Source organism: Gavia stellata, chromosome 10, assembly GCF_030936135.1.
Source record: "Gavia stellata isolate bGavSte3 chromosome 10, bGavSte3.hap2, whole genome shotgun sequence".
NCBI classification, from domain to species: domain Eukaryota; kingdom Metazoa; phylum Chordata; class Aves; order Gaviiformes; family Gaviidae; genus Gavia; species Gavia stellata.
In genome coordinates, this window is record NC_082603.1 from 9,102,428 (window position 1) to 9,125,732 (window position 23,305).

The 23,305-nt window shown below is 58.9% G+C and overlaps 2 protein-coding genes across 2 annotated transcripts; both read left to right on the forward strand.

Annotated features, from left to right (window-relative positions):
* On the forward strand, positions 1-13,255 carry DDR2 (discoidin domain receptor tyrosine kinase 2). The gene is made up of 17 exons (XM_059821606.1): positions 1-21; positions 3,748-3,839; positions 5,746-5,848; positions 5,971-6,202; positions 6,284-6,431; positions 6,605-6,710; positions 7,095-7,278; positions 7,350-7,593; positions 7,716-7,778; positions 7,948-8,078; positions 8,598-8,808; positions 9,309-9,532; positions 9,650-9,786; positions 10,201-10,392; positions 10,538-10,772; positions 11,282-11,431; positions 12,130-13,255. The coding sequence occupies exons 2-17, from the start codon at positions 3,758-3,760 to the stop codon at positions 12,265-12,267; spliced, it is 2,580 nt and encodes an 859-aa protein (XP_059677589.1). The 5' UTR covers positions 1-21; positions 3,748-3,757; the 3' UTR covers positions 12,268-13,255.
* Positions 13,256-16,906: 3,651 nt separating this feature from the next.
* On the forward strand, positions 16,907-23,149 carry HSD17B7 (hydroxysteroid 17-beta dehydrogenase 7). Its single transcript, XM_059822043.1, has 9 exons — positions 16,907-16,941; positions 17,043-17,246; positions 17,356-17,448; positions 18,376-18,490; positions 19,011-19,205; positions 19,895-19,999; positions 21,055-21,111; positions 21,718-21,816; positions 22,219-23,149. The coding sequence occupies exons 1-9, from the start codon at positions 16,907-16,909 to the stop codon at positions 22,312-22,314; spliced, it is 999 nt and encodes a 332-aa protein (XP_059678026.1). The 3' UTR covers positions 22,315-23,149.
* The last annotated feature ends 156 nt before the right edge of the window (positions 23,150-23,305 follow it).

Consider the following 23,305-nt stretch of genomic DNA (forward strand, 5'->3'; position numbering starts at 1 on the left):
CGCCGCAGCCTCCCCGCTCCGGTGAGTCGCTCTCAGGCGCGTGGGGAGGCGTTTGCACCCCTGGCTTTGGGATTTTGGGGGGATGTGGGGTCACCCGTCGGAGCCCCGGCAGAGAGCTGGGGTGGTGGGTCTGCCCGGGAAGGGGCTGGGGCAGCAGCAGCGCAGCGTCCCCACCAGGGGAGGTGACATTTGGCCCCTTCTCTCCATTTTTCCCCCCACTGCCAATGTTCCCCCCTTGTGCCTTGTGCCAGGCCAGCGCTTCCTGGTGTCCCTCCTCGGCTCCCGCCTGTGTGTCCGTTGGCAGAGCCAGCGGCAGTGCTGGCCAGCCAGAGAGGCCCCGCTGTCCCCCGGGGTCCCCCAGCCAGGCACCAGGTCACACTGGGAAGGGGACACAGGGCCACCGGTCTGGTGCTCCGGAGCGTACTGCCCCCCCATCCTGGTGCTGGGGACCTGCTTGTGGCTTCCCAGCCCTGCGCCGCGGCTGAGCGATGCTGTGCAGCCCTGCGCTGTGGCGGGGTGACGCCGTGCACCGTGGCACGACGTCGCGGAGGAGGAGGGCTGCAAGTTCTCGGCTGGCAGGGTTGCTTGCTGGGTGCAGCACCCACAGAACCACGTCCCTAGGCCCCACAGCCATGGGCTGTGCTGCTGGCAGGTCTCTCCGGGGCAGCTGGCCACTACGGGGACATGCCAGCCGCAACTCACACCCTGCACAGCTGCAATGACCCTGGCTGAGCCAGCCAGCCTGTGGCTGGGGAGACGCTTGCCGCTGCAGAAAATGGGGCTGCATCGAGCCCAGCAAAGGTCTAAAATGGCATTTTTGGAGGGGAGGGGGACTACGGGTCCCGGCATGCAGCACTGTGCTCCCGCCGAGGCTGCGCCGGTGGCATAGCATGCTGGGGGCTGTAGTGCCAGCTGGGGCAGGGGTCCCGAACCCCCTTACTGAAACACCACGTGCCTTGGGTCATGGTCCAGGGTCACAGGGAGCCTCTCGCCGCTCGGGGACGTTCCCTCCAGCGTGGCCTCAGTGTGTCCCACGTGCCTGCCACCCCAGCAGGAGGGGAGCCCCCAGCCCCGTGCGAGGAATGGGCTTGGCACTGGGAGCCCTGGCAGCCCTTGGGGACTCGCGTCCAGGACCTCACATGCACAGGGGGTGCGGGTTGCTGCTGCTCAGCCCCCTCTCCACGGACAACGCTCCTCTGGTGCCAACTAGGACAGCGGTGCCCACCTGGGAAGCGAGCTGGCGACCACTAGCTGGCACAGGCTGGGGGAGAGAGGGGGCACCGCTCAGGTGGGGTTTGTTTCTGAACAAATGTGGATTTAATTTTTTTGCCCGCTAGTTTTCCCTAGTGATTTCAGTAGAATAAGAAGGAGGGAAAATAAAAAAGGGAAAAAAAAAAGCAGCGGCTGAGGGAAGCTCCCAAGGCCAGGCGATGCCAGGGAGGAGCTCCAAAAACTCTCCGCACTAAAAATTTCCAGTGATTGAAAATTTTCAGCAAACACTTTCAGACAAAATGTTGCAAAGCCATCCCTTTTGCAGGGCTGGTGGAACAAAAATGATTTCCAGCTGGATTGCCAATACTGCTCGCTGGTTTGACCGCGCGTCCCTTATCCCCCGGCCTCGGTGCCTGAGTCACTGTCTCCCCGCTGTCCCCCAGCCCCGCTCTCCTGAGGAGCGACGAGCACTTCACGATGGCCGTGTGGGGATAATTTCCCTATATTAGACTAAATGTAAATTCATTCCCTGCGGGAGATTACGGCATCTGGTATCCTGATGCTTAAAGAGTTTACTTAGCCTAAAAGCATAGTGGGAAAAAATATCCCTGGATGTTTTCTGGAATGCAGAAGGAAATTGAGATTTTAATGTTGGGGGAACTGGCCATCATCAAACACAGGAGCCTCGTGCGCACCTCTCAGCGAGGCAGTTGAAATTCCCAGTTGCAGCTGAGTTAGTTGCAACTAACTACACTTTCCCAGCTGGGAATAGAAAAAAAAAAAGCAACCACATATATGCTTTTCCAAAAAAAATTAGAAAAAAAGGGGAAAAAATCACCCTCAGTCCAGGTGTTTATTGGTGCCTCCGGCAGAGCTTGTGGTGTTTAGCAGAGATCCCGGGGGAATCCAGCAGCGCACTGCTGGGTGCAGGGATCCTCTAGCAGGGTGCGGGTGGCAACTCCTGGGGCTTTGCCCTTCCCTTGGGTGCTGGCATGGTCACAGCAAGCCCGCCTCGCTCCTGCTGTGCCAAGACCCGGTTTTGCCAGCGAGCAGGGCCGTATCCAGCACCTCCCAGCTGGGCTCCGCAGGATGGGGGCATCCGCTGTGTGGCAGCTGTTTCAGGGTGGATTTGGGTTTCTCTTGCTGATGGGGACAAGGCTGTGGGTCCCTGTGTGGGGTGGGGACAGGGACACAACCAAGCACCAACCTGCGGGGTCACTGGTGTTGGGCCAGCTCAGGGACCCGTGAGCCCAGCCCAGACATCCCTGGTACAGCAGCACTCGGCTGGGATTTGCCCCAGCATTCAAGTGCAGCCAGGTCACATCTGGCCGGGAGCTATGGTCCCGTTAACCCCCAGGTTAGTAAGTTATTCCTGCAAAGATTAATGTGCATGCAAACTAGGTTAAAATAGCCTTTTTTAATAAAGAGAGGACTAATCTGCATCCCGCGCTCGTATGAAGGGCTGTCCCAGGAAGACAAATGTCCCCCTGGCAAATAAGGAGAGGGGGAACCTGGGGCAGGCTGGTGACATTTAGGGGACGCTGGGATTTGCCACCCAGCGCTGGTGTCCCTGGTGCATCCCCCGGCCTGGTGACACATCCCATGGCACTTCCCCAGAGGTACGTGGGGCAGCAGGAGCTGCTCCGGCGCTGGGGGCACCCGGCAGCCGAGGGCTAGCCAGGGCGATGGCCACTGCCCTGCGAAGTGGCTGTGGCGGCAGCGCTGACTCAGAGGGCGGGCATGTCCCGGGGCTGGGGCTGGGGGGGAGCCCCTCGTGCCACGGGCTGCACCCTGCTCCGAGGAGCCTCGCTAGCACCAGCCCTTTTGCTCCCCTTGCTGCAGCCTGAGCCCCATTGCCAGGACCTCTAGGTCCCCCCAGCCTCCATCCAGGAGGCAGCAGGCGTGAGCTGGCTCTCATGCCCTCTGTCACACCTTTCCATGTCCCCCATGTCCCCGAGATCCCCTCTGCTGTGGAGAACTGTCACAATAAATACGCCGTAAACCTCGGGTGATTATCTGCTGTTACCTCTCCCAAGCCAGAAGGCAGGGAAACCGCCTGTTGCAACGTGCTATTATTTTGTTATATGACGGGGTTGTGCAACATCTTGCTTTCAAAGCCATCCCAGGGTGGGCAGCCCAGCCGGAGCCTTTCTGCCCGTCGGTGGAGCCGGATGGCGCCAGCCCCAAGCAGAGCCCTGGGAGGTTTGTGTGGGTCCCGTGGCCATTTCATGCAGCCGGCTCCAGGGATGCAGCAGGGCCATGTTATCCGCCTGCACCAAGGCTGTGTCAGCACGGCACCATGATGCTGTGGCTCCCGGGGGGTGGTGGCAGAGGGGCTGGGACACCGGGACCCTTTTGACCACCATTACAGACATGAGGCTTGGGGCTCTGCTCCTCCTCCAAGGCTGAGGTGGGGACACAGGGTCTCGTGCAGGGGAAGCGCTCCCGTCCTCGGCCGGCCGCCCCAAGCAGGACTGGCATTCCCTGCGCAGCTCAGCTGCCTCGGCATGACAAGTCCCGGCTCTGTCTCCTCAGGACTGCCGACATGCCGGCCCCCCGTAGACCAGCCCTGCTGTTGCTGCTGCTGCTGCACGTCCCGCAGGGTGCGAGACCCCAGGTCAACCCGGGTAAGTGAGACGGGGACCAGGTGGCTGCAAGAGCCACGAGGTGCCTTTCCCTGGGCTGTGTTCCTGCCAGGGTGTCTGAGCTTGGGCTCACGTCATCTCCACCATCTCTGGGACTTGCCCAGCTCTGGGAGCCGTGTGTGATGGCCCCTCAACCCATGCCTGCCTGGGACGCTCTGATGTCATGCATGCGGCTCAGCCACCGCCAGTGACCCAGAAAGCATCCTCCGAGTGCCGTGGGTACCTGTCCTGGCACTGGCAGGCATTGGGGTACAGACAAAGTGCTGCAGCTGGAGCCCCGGGCTCTGAGTGGGGCCCTTCTCCATCGGGGGCTCATTGAGCCCATTCACTTTTGAGGCTGCAGCGTGCAGAAGACACGGCACCAGGGTATTGTTTGCTGCCACTGGCGTGTGCTTTCTTTGGCGGTTTCGCAGCAAACCAAGGTTGGCTTTAGAAAAGCAGCTTGACTAGGTGCCTGGCTTCTGCTCAGAAACCACAACACTGCACCGGACATCAGCAAGAGAAGTGTGTTTAAATGGTTGTTTCTGCAGGGCTCAGCCCCCTTCCTGCGCTGCAGGGATGGACACTGAGCCCAGGCTCCTTCAGCGCATCGGGGTTTCCCTGGGGTGTCTCTGTAACAAGTCCCTTCAAAGGCTTCTTCCATCCATGGGAAGAGTTAGCTGCGTCTCAGGGAAGCAATCCTGTTTCTTCTGCAGCCATTCACAGTGGGCAGCTTCGGCTTTGCCTGGCCAGGGTGGTTATTACCTAGGGCAAAGGAGCTGGACTGGCTCCACAGTCAGCAAGAATTACATGGGAATTCAGCGGGAGCTGTACTCTGCAGAGCATCACAAGTGGGAGAGCTGGAGACAAGAAGAGATGCTCCCCACTGTGCCAATGCTCATGCTGAGGATGCGCCCATCCCTCTGTCGGATGCAGGAGATGGTCCCTGTGGCACGGGCACCCGGGGACGGCAGCCAGCTACTGGGTGGCACTGCACACTTGGACGTGGGCTCCTTGCCGGTGCAGCACCGGGCGAGCTGGAGGCTGTGGGGCAGGAGGCGGCCCCGGCACTGCGTCCTCACCTGGGCCCTGCCGCCTCGGTGCGGGCGTTTGCTTGAGGCGGCGTGCGGAGGGAGCGCTGTGGGCTGGAGCCGGCGGCCAGACAGTAAACATGACCAAACAAGCCGGCCTTTCAGCAGGTCTCTTGGCAGCCGGGCGTGAAAAAATAACTCCTGGGAAGCGGTGTGGATGCGGTGCCGGGGGAGCCGGCTGCCGCTCCAGGACTCAGCCCTCCCGCCACCCTGGGTACTTTTCCACTCGCAGCTGGGGCAGGAGCTGGCGATGGGACCCACCATCACTTCTTCCCCCAGGCAGCAGTGGGGGCAGCAGCGGGGGGGCAGCAGCGGGGCGGCACGACCTAGAACAGGTTGCTGCAGGTGGGTTTTTTGGGCGAGCGGCCTCTGGAGCGAGCCCTCTGGGGGGCCCCAGAATGAGGAGTGTGGGGACAGCAGTGCCAGCCCACGGGCTCTCCCTCCACCGCAGCTGAAACTCTTGCCAGCGAGGCTGAAGTGATCTCTGGGGACGGGGACCGGGTACGTCCAGCAGCCCTTGGAGCGTTGGCTCTCCTTGCTCTCAGCTTCGCTTTGGGCTGGGCTGGCATCCTTCTCTGGCCAGTGGCTCCATTTGCCCGGGCAGGCATCTGCCTGTGCAGGACTGTCCCGTCATGCTTCATCCCCCCTCCACAAGCCAGAGGGATGGAGAGTGCTGTGCCTGAGCTGCCCGGGCTGCAACACCCGCAGCGCTGCGGATGTGCCCCAGCCCTGGCAGTGCCATGCCGTATTTTGGCACATATCTCAGCCGGGGAGGCAAGGAGGGATGCCTGTTCAGCACCCTGCCGGTCTCTTTGCAGCGGTATGCCGGTACCCCTTGGGAATGTCAGGCGGGCACATCCCAGACGAGGACATCTCAGCCTCCAGCCAGTGGTCCGAGTCCACAGCTGCCAAGTACGGACGGTGAGTGCGGGGACCCTCCTCCGACAGCCACGGCAGGGTCTGGGCTACCAGGGAGGGGCAGAAGGGGGGCATGGAGCTGGCTTCGGCCACCTGCAAGCTGCTCCCCCACGCTGGGTTTGCAGGCTGGACTCAGAGGACGGCGATGGTGCCTGGTGCCCCGAGATCCCAGTGGAGCCTGACGACCTGAAGGAGTTCCTGCAGATTGACCTGCGCGCCCTGCACTTCATCACGCTGGTGGGCACCCAGGGGCGCCACGCTGGGGGCCACGGCAATGAGTTTGCCCCAATGTATAAGATCAACTACAGCCGGGATGGCACCCGCTGGATCTCCTGGAGGAACCGGCACGGGAAGCAGGTGAGGAGGTGGGCAGGGGCTGCAGTGGGAGACGGGTGGGGGGCTGCACCTGCCTGTCCCCACCACACTTCTTCTCCCCAGGTGCTGGATGGGAACACCAACCCCTACGACATCGTCCTCAAGGACCTGGAGCCGCCCCTCATCGCCCGCTTCGTCCGCTTCATCCCCGTCACCGACCACTCTATGAACGTCTGCCTGCGCGTGGAGCTGTATGGCTGTGTCTGGCTGGGTGGGTGGCACGGTCCTGCACCCTTGCCCGTGTCCCCAGAGCCCGGCTGGGGGGCTGTCTGTCTGCTGGGGGCTGTCTGTCCCACTGGGGGCTGGCAGCACCCTGGGGCTGGCAGGGCTCACCGGCAGCGGGGTGCCCAGCATGGGCAGCTACTCACTCTCCGCTCCCCGCAGACGGGCTGGTGTCCTACAACGCGCCTGCTGGGCAGCAGCTCGTCCTTCCTGGGGGCACCGTCATCTACCTGAACGACTCGGTGTACGACGGGGCATTCGGGTACAGGTGAGGACCGGCGGGGCTTGCGCATACAGGAGGGGATGGGAGTGTTTCTTCCCTGCATTTGCAGGCAGGCATGCTGATCCTTAGCAGCGCAAATAATTGGGGTCTCCCCAAATTGGGGAACATAGCCAGCTCTGGGAGGCTGCACATGGTGATGGGGACAACGTGATAGGGGCAGCACCCCCAGCTCTTCTTTCGGATTTACGCTAACTGCACTGCATGCTCAGCATCCCGTAGACTTTTCCAGAGAGAACCTCAAAAAGCACAAAAAAAACCCTCCCAAATTTCCCAGGGGCTGCAAGGAGATGCTGGAGGGGGGTGCCGGGTGCTGGCAGGTTTGTGGGGTTGGCAAGAGTCACACTCCCTTTCCCCCCTCGCACGCGCCAGCATGACGGAGGGCCTGGGCCAGCTGACGGATGGGGTGTCGGGGCTGGATGACTTCACTCAGACTCACGAGTACCACGTCTGGCCGGGCTATGACTACGTGGGCTGGCGCAATGAGAGCACTGTTGGGGGCTACGTGGAGATCACCTTTGAGTTCGACCGCATCAGGAACTTCACTGCCATGAAGGTCTGCATGCCTCCCTTCCCGTCCCCCATCCCTGTCCCCTGCCGTGGCTGCGCTGACGGGCTGCCCCACAGGTCCACTGCAACAACATGTTCGCCAAAGGGGTGAAGATCTTCAAGGAGGTGCAGTGCTACTTCCGCGCTGACGCCAGCGAGTGGGAGCCCAGCGCAGTCTCCTCGGTGCTGGTGCTGGACGACGTGAACCCCAGTGCCCGCTTTGTCACCGTGCCCCTGCTCCACCGCATGGCCAGCGCCATCAAGTGCCAGTACTACTTTGCCGATGCCTGGATGATGTTCAGCGAGATCACCTTCCAGTCGGGTACCCACCGCCACGAGCCCTGTGGGGACCGGACCCTCCTGAGGGGGGGGTGTCAAGGAGGGACTGGGGCTGTGGGGCACCAATGCCCCCCACCCTGATGCCCTCCTCTTCTCCCTTGCCAGATGCAGCCATGTACAACAACTCTCTGGCCCCCCCCGAGGCGCCCGTGGTCCCCACCACCTACGGTAAGGTATTGAAAAGCACGTCACCCCGAGACGGGCAGGGGCCAGGGTCACCTCCCCGTGGGGAGATGCTCTGGGGGGCTCTGCCCCATCCAACGGAGGAAAGGGAGCAGGCAGAGGCTCTCCCCTTGCCCTGGAGTGACCGGCTCTTGCTGTCCCCTCCTTCTGCCAGACCCCACACTCAAGGTAGACGACAGCAACACGCGCATTCTGATCGGGTGCCTGGTGGCGATCATCTTCATCCTGGTGGCCATCATCGTCATCATATTGTGGCGGCAGTTCTGGCAGAAGATGCTGGAGAAGGTGGGCAAGCGTGGGATGGCTGGCGAGGTGCCCCAGCACCGTGGGCTTGTCCCAGGCAGGTTATCCTGGGAGCTCAGCATGGGGAAAGCAGAATCCGTGCAGGGGCTGACGCTCCCTTTCCCTCCTCAGGAAGGTTGTGATTTGCACCCATCTCCCAAGCAAGGGGATTTAGCTGAGCAGGGCGGTGACTTTGGGACCTGCCTGCTTGTCCATCCCTCTGTCCTGAAGCTGGGCTGGGGAGGAAGAGCCCGAGGGGGTCTCACTGCAGCCCCCGGCTAACTGAGGGCAGTTGCAGAGGTGATGGAGCCAAACTCTTCTCCATAGAGGCAGACAATAGAAGGGGGGGGACACGAGAAGAAATGTCTTCCCCAGGGGGGTGCTGCAGCCCTGGGACAGGGCACCAGAGAGGAGGGCTCAGGGCTGGGCATGACCACGTGCCATGGAGCACAGGAGACCCCATCCTGCTAGTGCTGCGGAGACCCCCCATCCCAGCTCTCCCCTTCCTTGCCCCTCTCGCAGGCGTCACGGAGGATGCTGGATGACGAAATGACCGTCAGCCTCTCCCTGCCCAGCGAATCCAGCATGTTCAACCACAACCGCTCCTCCTCCTCCAGCGAGCAGGAGTCCAGCTCCACCTACGACCGCATATTCCCCCTGGGACCTGACTACCAGGAGCCCTCCCGCCTGATCCGCAAGCTGCCCGAGTTCACCCCGGGGGAGGAGGACACAGGTGAGAGCCAGGACACCCTGCGTGCTGAGAGCCAGCCACCATGCACCAAGCCCAACGCAGCCCCAGCCCCAGCTTTTGGCCAGTCTCCAAACATTTTGGCACAATGGGGTGGGGGGGATGTTGCACGAGCTCCTGTGCATCCAGCTCGAAGGTTGTGCAAAGCCTGTGACCAAGAGCAGCCACCAGTGTCCACACCGGGCAGCACTGGGTCCCCACCACAGTCCTTGGGATGCTCCAGAGTCTCTTCCTCAGTGATCTGGAGGTCGGGCACTGATCCCTACTCATCTGGCACATGGGGCTGGGTCGGTGCATTTGTCGGTGGTGGGGAAGGAGCGCAGCAGCCTGCAGTGTCTGCAGGAGCCCAGCCATGCCAGGGCAGCGTGGGGGCTCTGGGGGGACGGGGATGGAGAAGCCAGCGGCTGGAGCATGAATGGGCACTGGGAAGCGGAGGGTGCAGGGCAGAACACCCAAGGCAGGGCTGGCCCTGCTGTCTCCCCCAGGCTGCAGCAGCCCCATGAAGCAATCCCAGGCCAGCGTCCCTGAAGGCGTCCCCCACTACGCCGAGGCCGACATCGTGAACCTGCAGGGCGTGACGGGCGGCAACACCTACTCGGTGCCGGCCCTCACCATGGACCTGCTCTCCGGCAAGGATGTGGCTGTCGAGGAGTTCCCCAGGAAGCTGCTGACCTTCAAGGAGAAGCTGGGGGAAGGCCAGTTTGGGGAGGTGAGTGGGAGCTGGACCTGCTCCCAGCAGGGCTCAGGCAAGGCTATTCCTGGTTTGTGGGGGCCAGGGGAGGCCATCGGTTGGTGGAGGTAAGAGCTGCCCATTGCCCCCCTCCAGGTTCACCTCTGCGAAGTGGAGGGGATGGAGAAGTTCACGGGCAAGGACTTTGCTCTGGAGGGCTTGGACACCAGCTCCAACCACCCTGTGCTGGTGGCTGTGAAGATGCTGCGAGCAGATGCCAACAAGAATGCCAGGTACAGGGCCGGGGGGTGCACATGCCCTAGCATCGCTCCCCCCCACACAGAGCCCCCTCAGAAGATCCGGGATGCTTGGAAAGCATCCCCTGCCTCTGGCAGCCAGGCGCTTGGTGCAGCTGCGAGGACCACGTGTCCGAGCCACCTGGAGATGCTGGGCTGCCGCAATTCAGGACTTTTGGTCCTTGCTGGTCCTAACCAGCCCCCCAGCACCCCATCTACCAGCTGAGTCCACCCCACAGCCATGCACGGATCAGCCCTGAGGTCCCCCTCGTGGCCCCCAGTCCCAGGGGAGGGGACCCATGCATCCCTGCGAGGCTCGGGCAGGCGGGTGGGGTGCTTGGCCGGTCTGTGTGCACCTCCGTGCCCCTCGGGGTCTGTCTATCCGATCCGTGTGGTTTCTGTTCCGGAAAGGAATGATTTTCTGAAGGAAATCAAGATCATGTCACGGCTGAAAGACCCCAACATCATCCGGCTGCTGGCAGTGTGCATTGCGGACGACCCGCTGTGCATGATCACCGAGTACATGGAGAACGGGGACCTCAACCAGTTCCTGTCCCGCCAACAGGCAGGCAGCCCCCCCGCAGGCCACGCGCCCACCGTCAGGTAGCGCTGCCTGGGACGGGCAGAGGCAGGCAGGGCTGCCAGCTCCCGGCACCCTGCCCGGCTCTGGGGTGCCCCGCTCGGGGCCGTGTACGCCCCGGCTGCTGTCCTGCCCGGCGCCTCAGTCCTCCCTTGTGTCCCCCGGCAGCTACAGCAACCTGCGGTTCATGGCCACCCAGATTGCCTCCGGCATGAAGTACCTCTCCTCCCTCAACTTCGTGCACCGAGACCTGGCCACACGCAACTGCCTGGTGGGGAAGCAGTACACCATCAAGATAGCCGATTTCGGCATGAGCAGGAATCTCTACAGCGGGGACTACTACCGTATCCAGGGACGGGCGGTGCTGCCCATCCGCTGGATGTCCTGGGAGAGCATCCTGCTGGTACGCAGGGGCTGGGGTCCTCTGACGGACACTGACATGGCCCTGGGGCTGCTCACAGCCTTTTTTTCCTCGGGCTGGGGGTGCAGAAGGGACGGGGAAGTCTCTCCTCCCTGGAGCCCAGCTTTGGGGTGAAGCACACAGGAAGCAGGAGTGGTAACAGCTTTTTCAGGAGGGATGGGGGGACTGTGGTGATCTTTGGTGTCCCGGTGCCCAGCTGTTGAGTGGGGTGCTTGAAATCTTCCCCTGGCCATGGTCAGACCTGGAAGAGGGAGCAGGGAGCTGGGTCCTTACCAAGCCCCAGCTCTCAGAGCAGTCACTGCAAGCCGGACCCGGAGCTCGCCAGGCTCTGGCTCTGGGCAGAGAGCAGGTCTGCGGGACCAAGCCCCCTCTGGGCCCAGATCTGGAAGCTGAAGCTTCTAGAAAGGGGTTTTGAATCCTGGGCACATATGTCTTATGGAGCAGGATGGGGTAATGCCCATGCCTGACCCCGCTCTGCTCCCTCCGACCAGGGCAAGTTCACAACGGCCAGTGACGTGTGGGCATTTGGCGTGACGCTGTGGGAGACCTTCACGCTCTGCCGGGAGCAGCCCTACTCGCAGCTGTCCGATGAGCAGGTCATCGAAAACACTGGCGAGTTTTTCCGGGACCAGGGCCGGCAGGTAGGGACAGGATGGGACAAGACGGGATGGGATTGGATGGGATGGGATGGGATGGGATGGGATGGGATGGGTTGGGACGGGATGGGACAGGACAGGCAGAGGTGTGTGTGGGACACCAGGGACCTGGGAAAAGACTTTAAGGTGACCAGATAGGGAGCTTGGCTATGGGGGAGTTACAGGACAGGAATGCCTCTGGGAAGGAGTCCTGGTGAAGGGCCTGGCACGGCAAACCCTGCACTTCACACAGTCCAAGGCATCGCTTGCCCGCTGACCCCACTCTGGTGTTTAGCCAGGCTGGATATTAGGAAAAATTTCTTTACTGAGAGGGTGGTGAAGCATTGGAACAGGCTGCCCAGGGAAGTGGTGGAGTCACCATCACTGGAGGTGTTCAAGGAACATGTGGACGAGGCATTGCAGGACATGGTTTAGTGGGCATGGTGGTGTTAGTTGATGGTTGGACTTGATGATCTTACAGGTCTTTTCCACCCTTAGCAATTCTGTGATTCTGTGGGAGACATGAGCAGGCGTGCCCAGCCCCCCCACTGTGCCGTCTGGGGGGTCCCCTTTCCCCTGAACACTCAGCAGCACAGCCCCCCACCCCAGTGCATGGAGAAATGGGGCTCCCCAGGAGTGGTTTGCTTTTTGATTTCCGTGGCAGTAACTCTCTCCCTCTATCTTCTTTGCCTTTTTTTTTTAAGACCTACCTTCCCCAGCCTGCACTATGCCCTGACTCAGTCTATAAGCTAATGCTCAGCTGCTGGAGACGGGACACTAAAGATCGTCCCTCCTTCCAGGACATCCATCGCCTTCTCCAAGAGTCAGCCAGTGAAGAATGACCCTTTGCTCCCCCCCAGCCCGGTCCCCATCCCTCCCCATCCACAGAGGAGCCCCATACGCAAACCGAAGCCACTTCACTCGGACTTAGCAATAAAACCCGGCAGCTGGTCTTGTTCTCATTGTACAGTGAAGCCTCAGAGGAAAACCCCAAGGGCAGCAAGGAGAGCCACGGCGTGGGACGACTCGGACCTCCCCCTCGCTTGCTGACCCGAGCCCGGGAGCAACGCAGGCTGAGATGAGGGTTATTTATTGATGCAGCATGTTCTTGGTGATGAAGACCAGGACAGAGTGGCTTCTTTCCCCTGGTCGGAGGGGAGGAATGTCAGCTGGACTTTCTCCGTGAGGAAGATCCCGGCCCATGTGCAGGGCAGGTGCCTGGGGAAGGGATGCGCGTGGGTACCTGCCCACTGGAGCAGGGACCGTCTGGCAGCCACTACCTGCTCGAGGAGGAGCTGGGAGTTGCCACTAGCTCACAGTGGGCTGTGCAATTACAGGGTGAAAAGAAAAACTCTCCGGACGTTCTGGCCTTTGGACATGCCGCATGGAGGGGCAGGCAGCCCCGTCCCTGCCAGCCAGACCCCAGTTGCACAGGGAGAAGCCTGACAGCACTCTCGGCTACTCGCCCGGCTGCTGGAGTGGGCAGTGTGCTCAGCCGGGGCCCCTCCGTGTCAGCCGGGGAGGAGTGGGCATGCCAGCCCCAGTGAGAGGCATGCCAAGGGGACCTCCTCTCACCAACCACAGCCACTCCAGAGCTGCTCAGCTGCCCACGAAATGCATTTTGGATGCCCCACGGGTGCTGTGTGGCAGCCAGTGGTGGGATGTTAGCACCTTTCACCTCCAAGGGGAAATCTCCAGGTCCTCCTCTCCCGGGGTTAACCCACATCTTCACCCGCCATGAGAGGAATGCACATAGCAGAGCTTTCACTGGCTGCTGCCCGATGCCCAAGCCTGCAACAGCCTGTGGGCATGAAGCAGTGGGCACCCCGGCTCTCCCTGGCTCTCCCTGGCTCTCGGCCTGGGGATTGCAGCTCGGCTGAAGCGCCTGGGCTGGACTCTGACACCCTGAGCATCCCGCAGCAGTCTGGCTCCAGTCTGTCCTCCCAGATCCAGCGGCTCCGTGAGCAAACTGGGCAGGTGCCAAAGCCACATGCCCCCAGGAGCCCTGGCAGGTTACCCGTCATGCCCCAAAATCGGACCCTCCTGCGGCTGGACAGGAGGAACTTTGTACTTAGAGGGTACATGGACCCCTCCATACTTTTGTACACATTAGTTCAGCACCATCAAGTCACGCGTGGCACAGTTTCCAGTATACTATTGCTAAGGCATGTATATATTCAGTAGATGCACCTATATATAGGGGCAAACCCGCTGAAGAGACACTTGCTACGTGAATCTGGTTGCATGGTTTCCTTGCAGCGCTTCAGAAGGTGGCTTGCGTCCTCTGTGGGCACCCCCGGGAGCCCGGCCAGTACTCGCTTGCCGGGGGGCTCTGGGGCTGCACTGTGTGCCCCAAGATGCTGCGAGGGGAATGCTCAGGAGAGTGCACACAGGTAACAGCATAAGAGAGGGAGGAAGGATGCTGAAGAGACTTGCTGGTTGACCCACACCAGTGGTCCGTCTCCTTGGGTGACAGGGAGGGTGCTCTGAGGCTCAGCATCCATGTCAGGAGATGTGTGGCAGGGACTGAAGCGGGATAGCAGTCCTGGGAGAGGGGAGGGCAGGGAGAGGGAGCTGTGCTCTGCGAAGGGCCGGCTGGTCTCCCTGCGCGTGGTCCTGCTGGCTGCAGCAGAGGAGGTCTCATCCCTGCTGAGCGTGTAGCCTGCAGCAGCACGGCGCTCCGTGGCTGAACCAGGAGTGAGGACAGGCTTTGTTCACGCCGCATAATTGGTACCTGTCTGCCTTTGCCCTTGGATGCCCTCTCCCTGCTCAGGGTGCATCGTGACCTCTCCCGGCCCTGCCTCAGCAAGCCAGGAGCTGGGAGCACCAGGCCAGGTAGGGGTACGTCTGCCCCACGGGCATCGCAGCTCCCGCTGACCCGAGTCCCTGGGCTCTGTGCCTGGGTGCACTCCATGGGGTACGCATGGCCACAGGTTAAACAGCACATTAGGGCACCTGGGGAGCAGCCCCACCACCTGGGGAGGTGTGGGGGGCTGGTGTGTCCGTCCCCTGCTCCAGCTGTGACACCGGCCAGGAGCAGGGCGGCACCCGAGATCTCCAGTGGGCCCTGCGCACCCGGACCTCTCTGCCACAGCAGGACCGGGAAACAGTGACCTGGCAGCACTTGTGTTTGGCTGCAAAATGTCTCTCTGTGGCAAAGGATGGGGGGGCAGAGCGCACCACCGCTGCCTGCAGAAAGCCTGCCTGCTGCAAGGGCAGAGAGCAAGGGGCTTGGCTTCGCTGGGCTGGCAAGGCAAGGCAAGGCAAGGCAAGGCAAGGCAAGGCAAGGCAGTGCAAGGCAAGGCAAGGCAAGGCAAGGCAGGGCAAGGCAAAGCAAGGCAGGGCAAGGCAAGGCAAGGCAAGGCAGTGCAAGGCAAGGCAAGGCAAGGCAGGGCAAGGCAAAGCAAGGCAGGGCAAGGCAAGGCAAGGCAAGGCAAGGCAGGGCAAGGCAAGGCAAGGCAAGGCAGGGCAAGGCAAAGCAAGGCAGGGCAAGGCAAGGCAAGGCAAGGCAAGGCAGGGCAAGGCAAGGCAAGGCAAGGCAAGGCAGGGCAAGGCAGGGCAAGGCAAGGCAATGCAAGGCAAGGCAAGGCAAGGCAGGGCAAGGCAAGGCAAGGCAAGGCAGTGCAAGGCAAGGCAAGGCAAGGCAAGGCAGGGCAAGGCAAAGCAAGGCAGGGCAAGGCAAGGCAAGGCAAGGCAAGGCAGGGCAAGGCAAGGCAATGCAAGGCAGTGCAAGGCAAGGCAAGGCAAGGCAGGGCAAGGCAAAGCAAGGCAGGGCAAGGCAAGGCAAGGCAAGGCAAGGCAGGGCAAGGCAAGGCAAGGCAAGGCAAGGCAGGGCAAGGCAGGGCAAGGCAAGGCAATGCAAGGCAAGGCAAGGCAAGGCAGGGCAAGGCAAGGCAAGGCAAGGCAGTGCAAGGCAAGGCAAGGCAAGGCAAGGCAAGGCAAGGCAAAGCAAGGCAGGGCAAGGCAAGGCAAGGCAGGGCAAGGCAAAGCAAGGCAGGGCAAGGCAAGGCAAGGCAAGGCAAGGCAGTGCAAGGCAAGGCAAGGCAAGGCAAGGCAAGGCAAGGCAAGGCAGTGCAAGGCAAGGCAAGGCAGGGCAAGGCAAGGCAAGGCAAGGCAAGGCAGGGCAAGGCAAAGCAAGGCAGGGCAAGGCAAGGCAAGGCAAGGCAAGGCAGGGCAAGGCAAGGCAAGGCAGGGCAAGGCAAGGCAATGCAAGGCAGTGCAAGGCAAGGCAAGGCAAGGCAGGGCAAGGCAAAGCAAGGCAGGGCAAGGCAAGGCAAGGCAAGGCAAGGCAGGGCAAGGCAAGGCAAGGCAAGGCAAGGCAGGGCAAGGCAGGGCAAGGCAAGGCAATGCAAGGCAAGGCAAGGCAAGGCAGGGCAAGGCAAGGCAAGGCAAGGCAGTGCAAGGCAAGGCAAGGCAAGGCAAGGCAGGGCAAGGCAAAGCAAGGCAGGGCAAGGCAAGGCAAGGCAGGGCAAGGCAAGGCAAGGCAAGGCAGGGCAAGGCAAGGCAAGGCAAGGCAAGGCAAGGCAGGGCAAGGCAAGGCAAGGCAAAGCAAGGCAAGGCAAGGCAGAGCAAGGCAAGGCAAGGCAAGGCAGGGCAAGGCAAAGCAAGGCAGGGCAAGGCAAGGCAAGGCAAGGCAAGGCAGGGCAAGGCAAGGCAAGGCAAAGCAAGGCAAGGCAAGGCAGAGCAAGGCAGGGCAAGGCAAGGCAGGGCAAGGCAAAGCAAGGCAGGGCAAGGCAAGGCAAGGCAGGGCAAGGCAAGGCAAGGCAAGGCAGTGCAAGGCAAGGCAAGGCAAGGCAAGGCAAGGCAAGGCAAGGCAGGGCAAGGCAAGGCAAGGCAAAGCAAGGCAGGGCAAGGCAAGGCAAGGCAAAGCAAGGCAAGGCAAGGCAGAGCAAGGCAGGGCAAGGCAGGGCAAGGCAGGGCAAGGCAAGGCAGGGCAAGGCAAAGCAAGGCAAGGCAAAGCAAGGCAGGGCAAGGCAAGGCAAGGCAAAGCAAGGCAAAGCAATGCAAGGCAAGACAGGGCAAGGCAAGGCAGGGCAAGGCAAGGCAAAGCAAGGCAAGGCAAGGCAGAGCAAGGCAAGGCAGGGCAAGGCAAGGCAAGGCAAGGCAGAGCAAGGCAAGGCAAGGCAAGGCAGAGCAAGGCAAGGCAGGGCAAGGCAAAGCAATGCAAAGCAAGGCAAGGCAAGGCAAGGCAGGGCAAGGGCAGCAGGGGGTACCCGAGCAGCTCGGCGGAGTAGGCGGGGCCTGCACAGCGGGGGCGTGACCGGCACTACGGGGGCGCGGCCTGCACAGCGGGGGCGGGTCCAAGGGGGCGTGTTCCAGCGCGCCCCGCCCCTTCCGCTCGGCCCACCATCACGCCACCGGCGGCGCCGTCCCCGCCCCCTTCGCGCATACCGATTGGCGAGGTCGGCGGGGCGGGGCGGGGCGTCACATGCGGGCAGCCCTTATAGCGCGGGGGGGCCGTGGCGGCCGCGGGAGTTCGTCATGGAGCGCGTGGTGCTGGTGACCGGTGCTAGCGGGTGAGCGGCGGGGACCGGGCGGGGGAGGAGCGGTAACGGAGCGGGCTGGGGCGAGCGCCCCGGCCCGCTCGGTGTTGGTGCCTGACGCCGTACCGTTGCAGCGGCGTGGGGCTGGCGCTGTGCCGGCGGCTGCTGGAGGAGGATGGCCGCATCCATCTCTGTATCGCCTGCCGCAACGCCCAAAAGAGCGAAGCCACGCGAGACCTCATCCTGACCACCCACCCCGCTGCTCAGGTCTCCACCGTGGAAGTGGACCTGGGTAACCTGGCTTCTGTCCTGCGTGTTGCCCGTGAGCTCCGCTGCAGGTACCGCATCTCTACCCTCCACCCCACCGGGCCCCCCCTGCCCGCACACCACCCCACCGGACCCCCCGTTCACCCTCTGCCCGTCACCCCTGTGCTCTTCCCCATGCAGGTTTCAGCGCCTGGACTTTGTCTACCTCAACGCTGGGATCATGCCCAACCCACACGTGAACTTCAAGGCACTCTGGCATGGTCTGCTCACTGGGTAGGAGGTGTCGGGGAGGGGGGGCTGGCTCATGGCTTGCAGGGAGCACGGCGTGCTGGCAGCATCATCGTGGCCGAGGCATGCTCTTGCGTCCAGGGCTGAAGACCTTATTCCCCTTCCCCAGTGCGACATGGAGCACATCCCTGTGGGATGCATGGCCTTGCGTGGGGTGGACTTGGCAGCTGGGTAAAGTGCTGGGGTGCTCTGAGGCACCCAGTGCTACTTCTGATCCCTGCTGTGGGGCCCACTGGGCGCAGGGGCAGGGTTCCCCCAAAGCCTGCAGCTCCTGGCACTAGGCATCGAGTGAAAAATGCTGGTGTGTTGCTGGGGAGGTGAAGCTTGCTCGTCTCCTTACTGTTGTTTTGGCTCTACTGTAGGTTTTTGCCGTTGTTATCAGCTGTAGATCATGGTATTTTGTGAACCTGGTAGTTGATGCGTGTTCTATAAGCACCATGGGGATAAGTGTCATCATTCTACAAGCAACGTGGGGAAGCTGAGCTAGGGAGCAAAGTGACTTGCGTTGAGTCTAATGCAGTTGTTGGGGTGTTGAACATAGATGCTAGACTGCTTTCCTTACCCACAGTAGGCTTGGCCCTGGGGCTTAGTTCCATGCTGGAGCTTGCTTTTGTTATCTGAACGTGAAATGGAAGAGCAAGGCTTTTTTAATGGTACTTTACTGTGGTGAAGTGAAGGAAGGGACAAGTCTTCTCTGGTCTAGTTAGTATTGAGGCACATGCAAATAAAGGGTCTGGGATACTCTGAACTTTTTCCAGCCATTTTTTCATGGATTAATAGGGTCCTTGGAGGTGAAACGAGGGGGTCTGTGTGGAGCCTGTGAGGTGGGGGATACTTCTGAAGGACTGAAGCGGGGGAGCAGTAGATGCCTCCCAGAGGTGTTCCTCTCTAACTCCTGTCCTTGGCTTCCAGGAGGGTGCTTCACATGCTGACCACTGCGGAAGGCATAATGACCCAGACGGACAGGCTTAACGGAGATGGACTGCAGGAGGTGTTTGCTACCAACCTCTTTGGACATTTTATCCTGGTGAGGCTGCATGTGAAGATCGAGCCCTCGGTCTGGTGGTTGATGTGGGTAGGGATGGGTCTAGGTGGTACTGATGAATCAGTTCTGTCTTACAGGTTCAGATGCTGATGCAGGCTGCAGCCTGACAGATAAGGAATGACAGGGCAAAGGTCTTGGGCTTTGTTAAAATAGCAATAAACAGTGATAGTCATTGTTGCAAGGGTTAATACAATCTCGAGGTCATTCAGTGGATAGAGGTAAACCATATGTAGTTCTCTATCCAGGGCAAATACCAAGTCCTGGCTATATTAAATTCTGAGGTGCTCAACTGAGCTGTGCAAGAGGATGGTGGCTGCTTGTACATGCTCCTGGTGGACCTTGGGCTGAAGTTATACCTGAGCAGTGGCTGCTTCTGACTAGTCTAGTGAAGACTGGCCAAGACTAGGAAAGCTGAGAGAAGGTCACAGCTTTTAAGAACTGTAACGCTATACCGTAAGACTTTAAAATTACCATGTTAAATAAATTAATAATTCTTTTGCAGGTTCGTCAACTTGAGTCTCTACTCTGCGGTAACGAAAAGCCCTCGCGACTCATCTGGACCTCTTCCAGCAATGCCAGGGAGTCTGCTTTCAGCCTCTCTGACTATCAGCATGCCAAGGGGCAGGAATCATACAGTTCCTCCAAATATGCTACTGACCTGACAAGTGTGGTTCTGAACAGGAAATTTAATAAGCAGGTGATGATGGGGTTTGTATGTCTGGAGAAACCTAATGAGCTCCTACTATTTATAATTATCATTACATTGTTGTTACCTAGTTGTATACACTTGCAGCAATCTGATATGTTCCTCAATGCACATGTAAGAACTAAACACGGCCGAGGTGGTTTGTCACACTAAGATGTATAAGCAACCTGCTGTCCCTGTCACGGGGGATTGCCAGAGTTTGTTGACAAGCTGCACTAGTCCAGCAATGGTGATTGCACTCTTTTGAAATATTTAAGGAGAAAATGTCTTAGTCCTAGAGGGCCGAACTCTTATCTGTTAAAAGTGAGGTAGCCTCTGATCTGAGCGGGCTGTAATTTGTGGGGTGACTGCTGTTGCTGCTGAGCTGCATATAGACTGCCACATGAGGTTGTGATGTGTTGGGAGGCTGCACCTTCTGTCTCATGGGTTTGCAATGGGCACAGATTGAGCATGAATGTCTCCAATTTGGACCTCTCAGAAATCACTAATTTCTAAAATTTCTAATTTCTAAAAGTCTAATCACTCTCTGGCTCTGGTAACTTTAGAGAGGAGAGCATCTACTATTAATTGGTCTCTATACTCACCTTCATTTTCTTGTTGAGAACTATGAGGGAAGGAGTATGCTCCATTCTTAAACTAACTGTTGTGTATTTGCACACTGACTCATTCCTTCTCTGCAGGGTCTGTATTCCAGTGTTGTTTGTCCTGGCCTTGTTATGTCTAACATGACCTACAGAATTTTGCCAGTTTTTCTGTGGAAGCTGCTAATGCCCATCATGTGGTTGGTAAGTGGATCTCCTGGCTGGTTTGGGGTTGAGGTAGCCCTGCTGTGATATACTTCACTGCAAGTGATGTGCAGCGTGCTTCTGGCTCCTTACAACTGATGCTGCTGTACAGTTCTTCCTTCTGTTGGATTGGGCAGGCTGACCCCACTGCAAACCTTCCCTTTGGCACCTTGGGGCCCCACTTTCCTAGCTGAGTTCCGAGGCTTGGTGCTGGACAGCACTGTACGTGGAGCCAGGGTTCAGCCCTTCAGCCATAGCCGTGTTTGTCAAGGCTCCCCTTGGAAGGTTTGCCAGCCTGTTGTGGGCTTGTGAAGCCCTTAGTTTTGGTGGCAGCAGAGCTCAGGGCAAAACTCGTCCCCTGTGCTTTGAAATGCTGTTCATTTCTATAACAGACTCTGTATCTTTCAGTGTTCTTTTAGAGGGATGGAAAGGCAGTGTCTCCTGCTCTCTTTCCATCCCTCGGGAAAGCAAAGCCTGCTGCTCTCTCTTGCCTTTCCCGCTGCTTCCCCAAAACTTTCCTTGCCTTTCTTCCGCTGGGCTTCAGCTTTTCAGGTTCACTACAGTTCTGTCCCTGCACGCTGCCTGCCTGCTCTGAGCCTTGATGCTCTTGCTGCAAGACTGGCCTTTCTGCTTAAGCTGCCCCAGCTGGCAGCAGCCGATCCTGACGGATCGCATTTCTCCTGGCAGTGGAGAGGCAATGCCTTCTCACTTGTCCTCAACACTGGCAGTACTGCAGATCCTCTCTGCCTCCTGCGCTCTCGAGACCATTGAAGAGGTGCCTGCAAGGCATCTGTGGCCCGTTGCCTCTTGCTTTGGGGGTGAGCTCTGTGTGGGGACACAGAGCGAGGCTTGCTGATCCGGTGGGTGGCTCCAGAGACCAGAGTTTGTGGTGATAAAGGGATGCTTTAGTCGTAAGTGTGCAGGGTGTAGTCAACTTTGAGAAGCATTTCCACCTCTGGTAGATGATCTGGTGTGATTGGGCTGCAGAGGGCTTGCCAAAGAAACCTTGGGCCAAAATACAGATTTTTGTCATATACGTCTCTTTTTCCCCTCAGATCCGCTTTTTTGCCAAAACTTACACTCTGACACCGTATAATGGAGCAGAAGCTCATGTAAGTAGTTCACAACTTGATTTTAATATTCCTCCCTTCTGGGTAGCTCTTCCAGTGTCTGCTGGCTTGAACAAAGAGCCTCTCTGCCAAGCTGATGGGTGAGTGTTGTACTCCCCCCCGAACAGCGTACAGCAGTGAGTGCTGGGGGACCAGCTGTGACCAGAGCTGATCCAACAGGTGATGCTTTATGCTCTTCATCAGGTGCCCATAAAATAAATGATTTTGGAAAAACACTGTTCCTTCCCTCTGGGTCAGGGAGAATGCTGCTCTCCCTGTTGGCGGTCAAGCAGCCATAGACATGCAGGGGACAAAGGTGGATAGCGCAGGGCACAGTGTGCATCAGGAACAGGAGTGAGCAAGTTTAGCCATGTGAACTGCTTTAGTGGTTTAGCACTGGGGCATAAACGTGGTTTACTGTTGTCTCAGGTAGGTCATGGCTGAGAGGAGCCAGCTCAAACTTCTTCTCTAGGTACCAAGCAGGGGAAGACTTGATAAAAGCACCTGTGGTGTGGTCTCCTGTGTCCATTGGCAGTCAGGTCCTTGACTGCAGGCTTGGTTGGGACAGTGTGTGCTAGACTTGGTACACGTTTGTGCTGTTCTTCCTAGGTGTGGCTGTTCAGACAGAAGCCAGAGTACCTGGATGCTCTTGTCAAATACCACAGCTGTACTTCTGGACTGGGGAAGAGCTATGTGGAGCCCAGAAAGGTAAATGGAGTGGCAGCCTCCTGCTGCAGGGGACTTGGCTAGGGGTCTGCTATCAGCCTTGCTTGGAAGGGTTGGTGCCAAGGGTGTCCTGTGGCTGGAGTGGCAACAAGATGCATGTTGAACGCTGACACAGGGTTATCTGCAAGGCTTCCTAGAGTAACTCCTGGCTTGGGCTGGACTCTGGAAAACAGTGGAAAGGATGGTTACATCAGGATGAGTATGTAATGATGCTTCCCCAAAACATCTTCTGGCTTGTGTCCTGGTGATAGGTGCCTTTAGTTGCCTCTCTGTGAATGTAGAAGCTCTGGAGATGCATCCTGCTATCCCCAGAGCTGCCCTCAGCATTTGTGCTGGCTGCCACCAAGGTGATGGTCTCACAGTGCTGCTCTTATTATCTTCCAGATTGATGTGGATGAAGAAACTGCTGAGAAATTTTACCAAAAGCTGTTGGAACTGGAGAAGCAGGCTCTAGAGAGATACAGTGATCTCCTAGATTAAGTAAAGCCAGTCTCAGTGGGATAACAGTCTTGTATCAGTAACATGGGCTTTCTTCCTTCTGGTGCTACTTGTGTTGCCTGCTGTTCTGCAGGCACATGGCTTCAGACCCATCTTCCTTCTCAACAGAAGGTGAACAGTTCCTGAAAATGGAAATGTGAAAACTGAAGAGAAATACTTAATCTTTCTGGTATGGGATTTTTTCTGGCATAAAACTGGAGACCTGGAGTAGGTGGAGACTGTCTTACCACAGTTGCAAAGCAGTGTCTTGCAAAAGCGTGACCGAACGGTGCACAGTTCAGGAACAGCCTCAAAATGTGGTTTAAATCTGGCTTAGTGATGGAAAGACAACAGTCTGGGGTGCTGCTCTGTGTCTTGGCTCTACCAGTCTTTCTAGACGGCTCAAACACACAACCTGTGGCTGATCCTGAAGTACTTGAAGGCCCATTTTCAGAAGAGCTGCTCTTCATTTGTACACCAAAGCTGGGGTGGCTTTCCAGACGTGCTCAACAAGATTGAACCTTCCTGGAAGCCATGCCCTGCACAGCATCTGAAGCCAAGCTCCTGAAGAGCTGGCCTGAGAAGCACACCCCTTGCCTCAACTGTGAGGGCAGGTGCCTTGCTGTCCCTGAGGTGTGGGGCTGTGTATGTTGTAACCACAACTGGCTGGAAGGACTGAAGCTGTTGATGTTAACCTGGGCTCAGGGTTAGTCTGCTCTGTAGCAAGAGTGAGAGGTTACCATGTTATTTTATCTATTTAACTGTCTTTTATATAAATTTACTGTACTGATTATTCCTCCTGTTGTCTGTCTGGGGAGCTTCAAGTACCTGGTGTACTTCAAATGCTGCAATAATAAATTACTGGAAGTGACTTGTCCTTGCTGCAGTGCTGTCCTTACTTCAGTAGCTGGCTGCTTTTGACTCAGAGGGCTGGAAGGGAGGCTGGTTTGTTGCCTTGCACAGTAAGCCTGTGCATACCTGGGAAGCGTGGGGT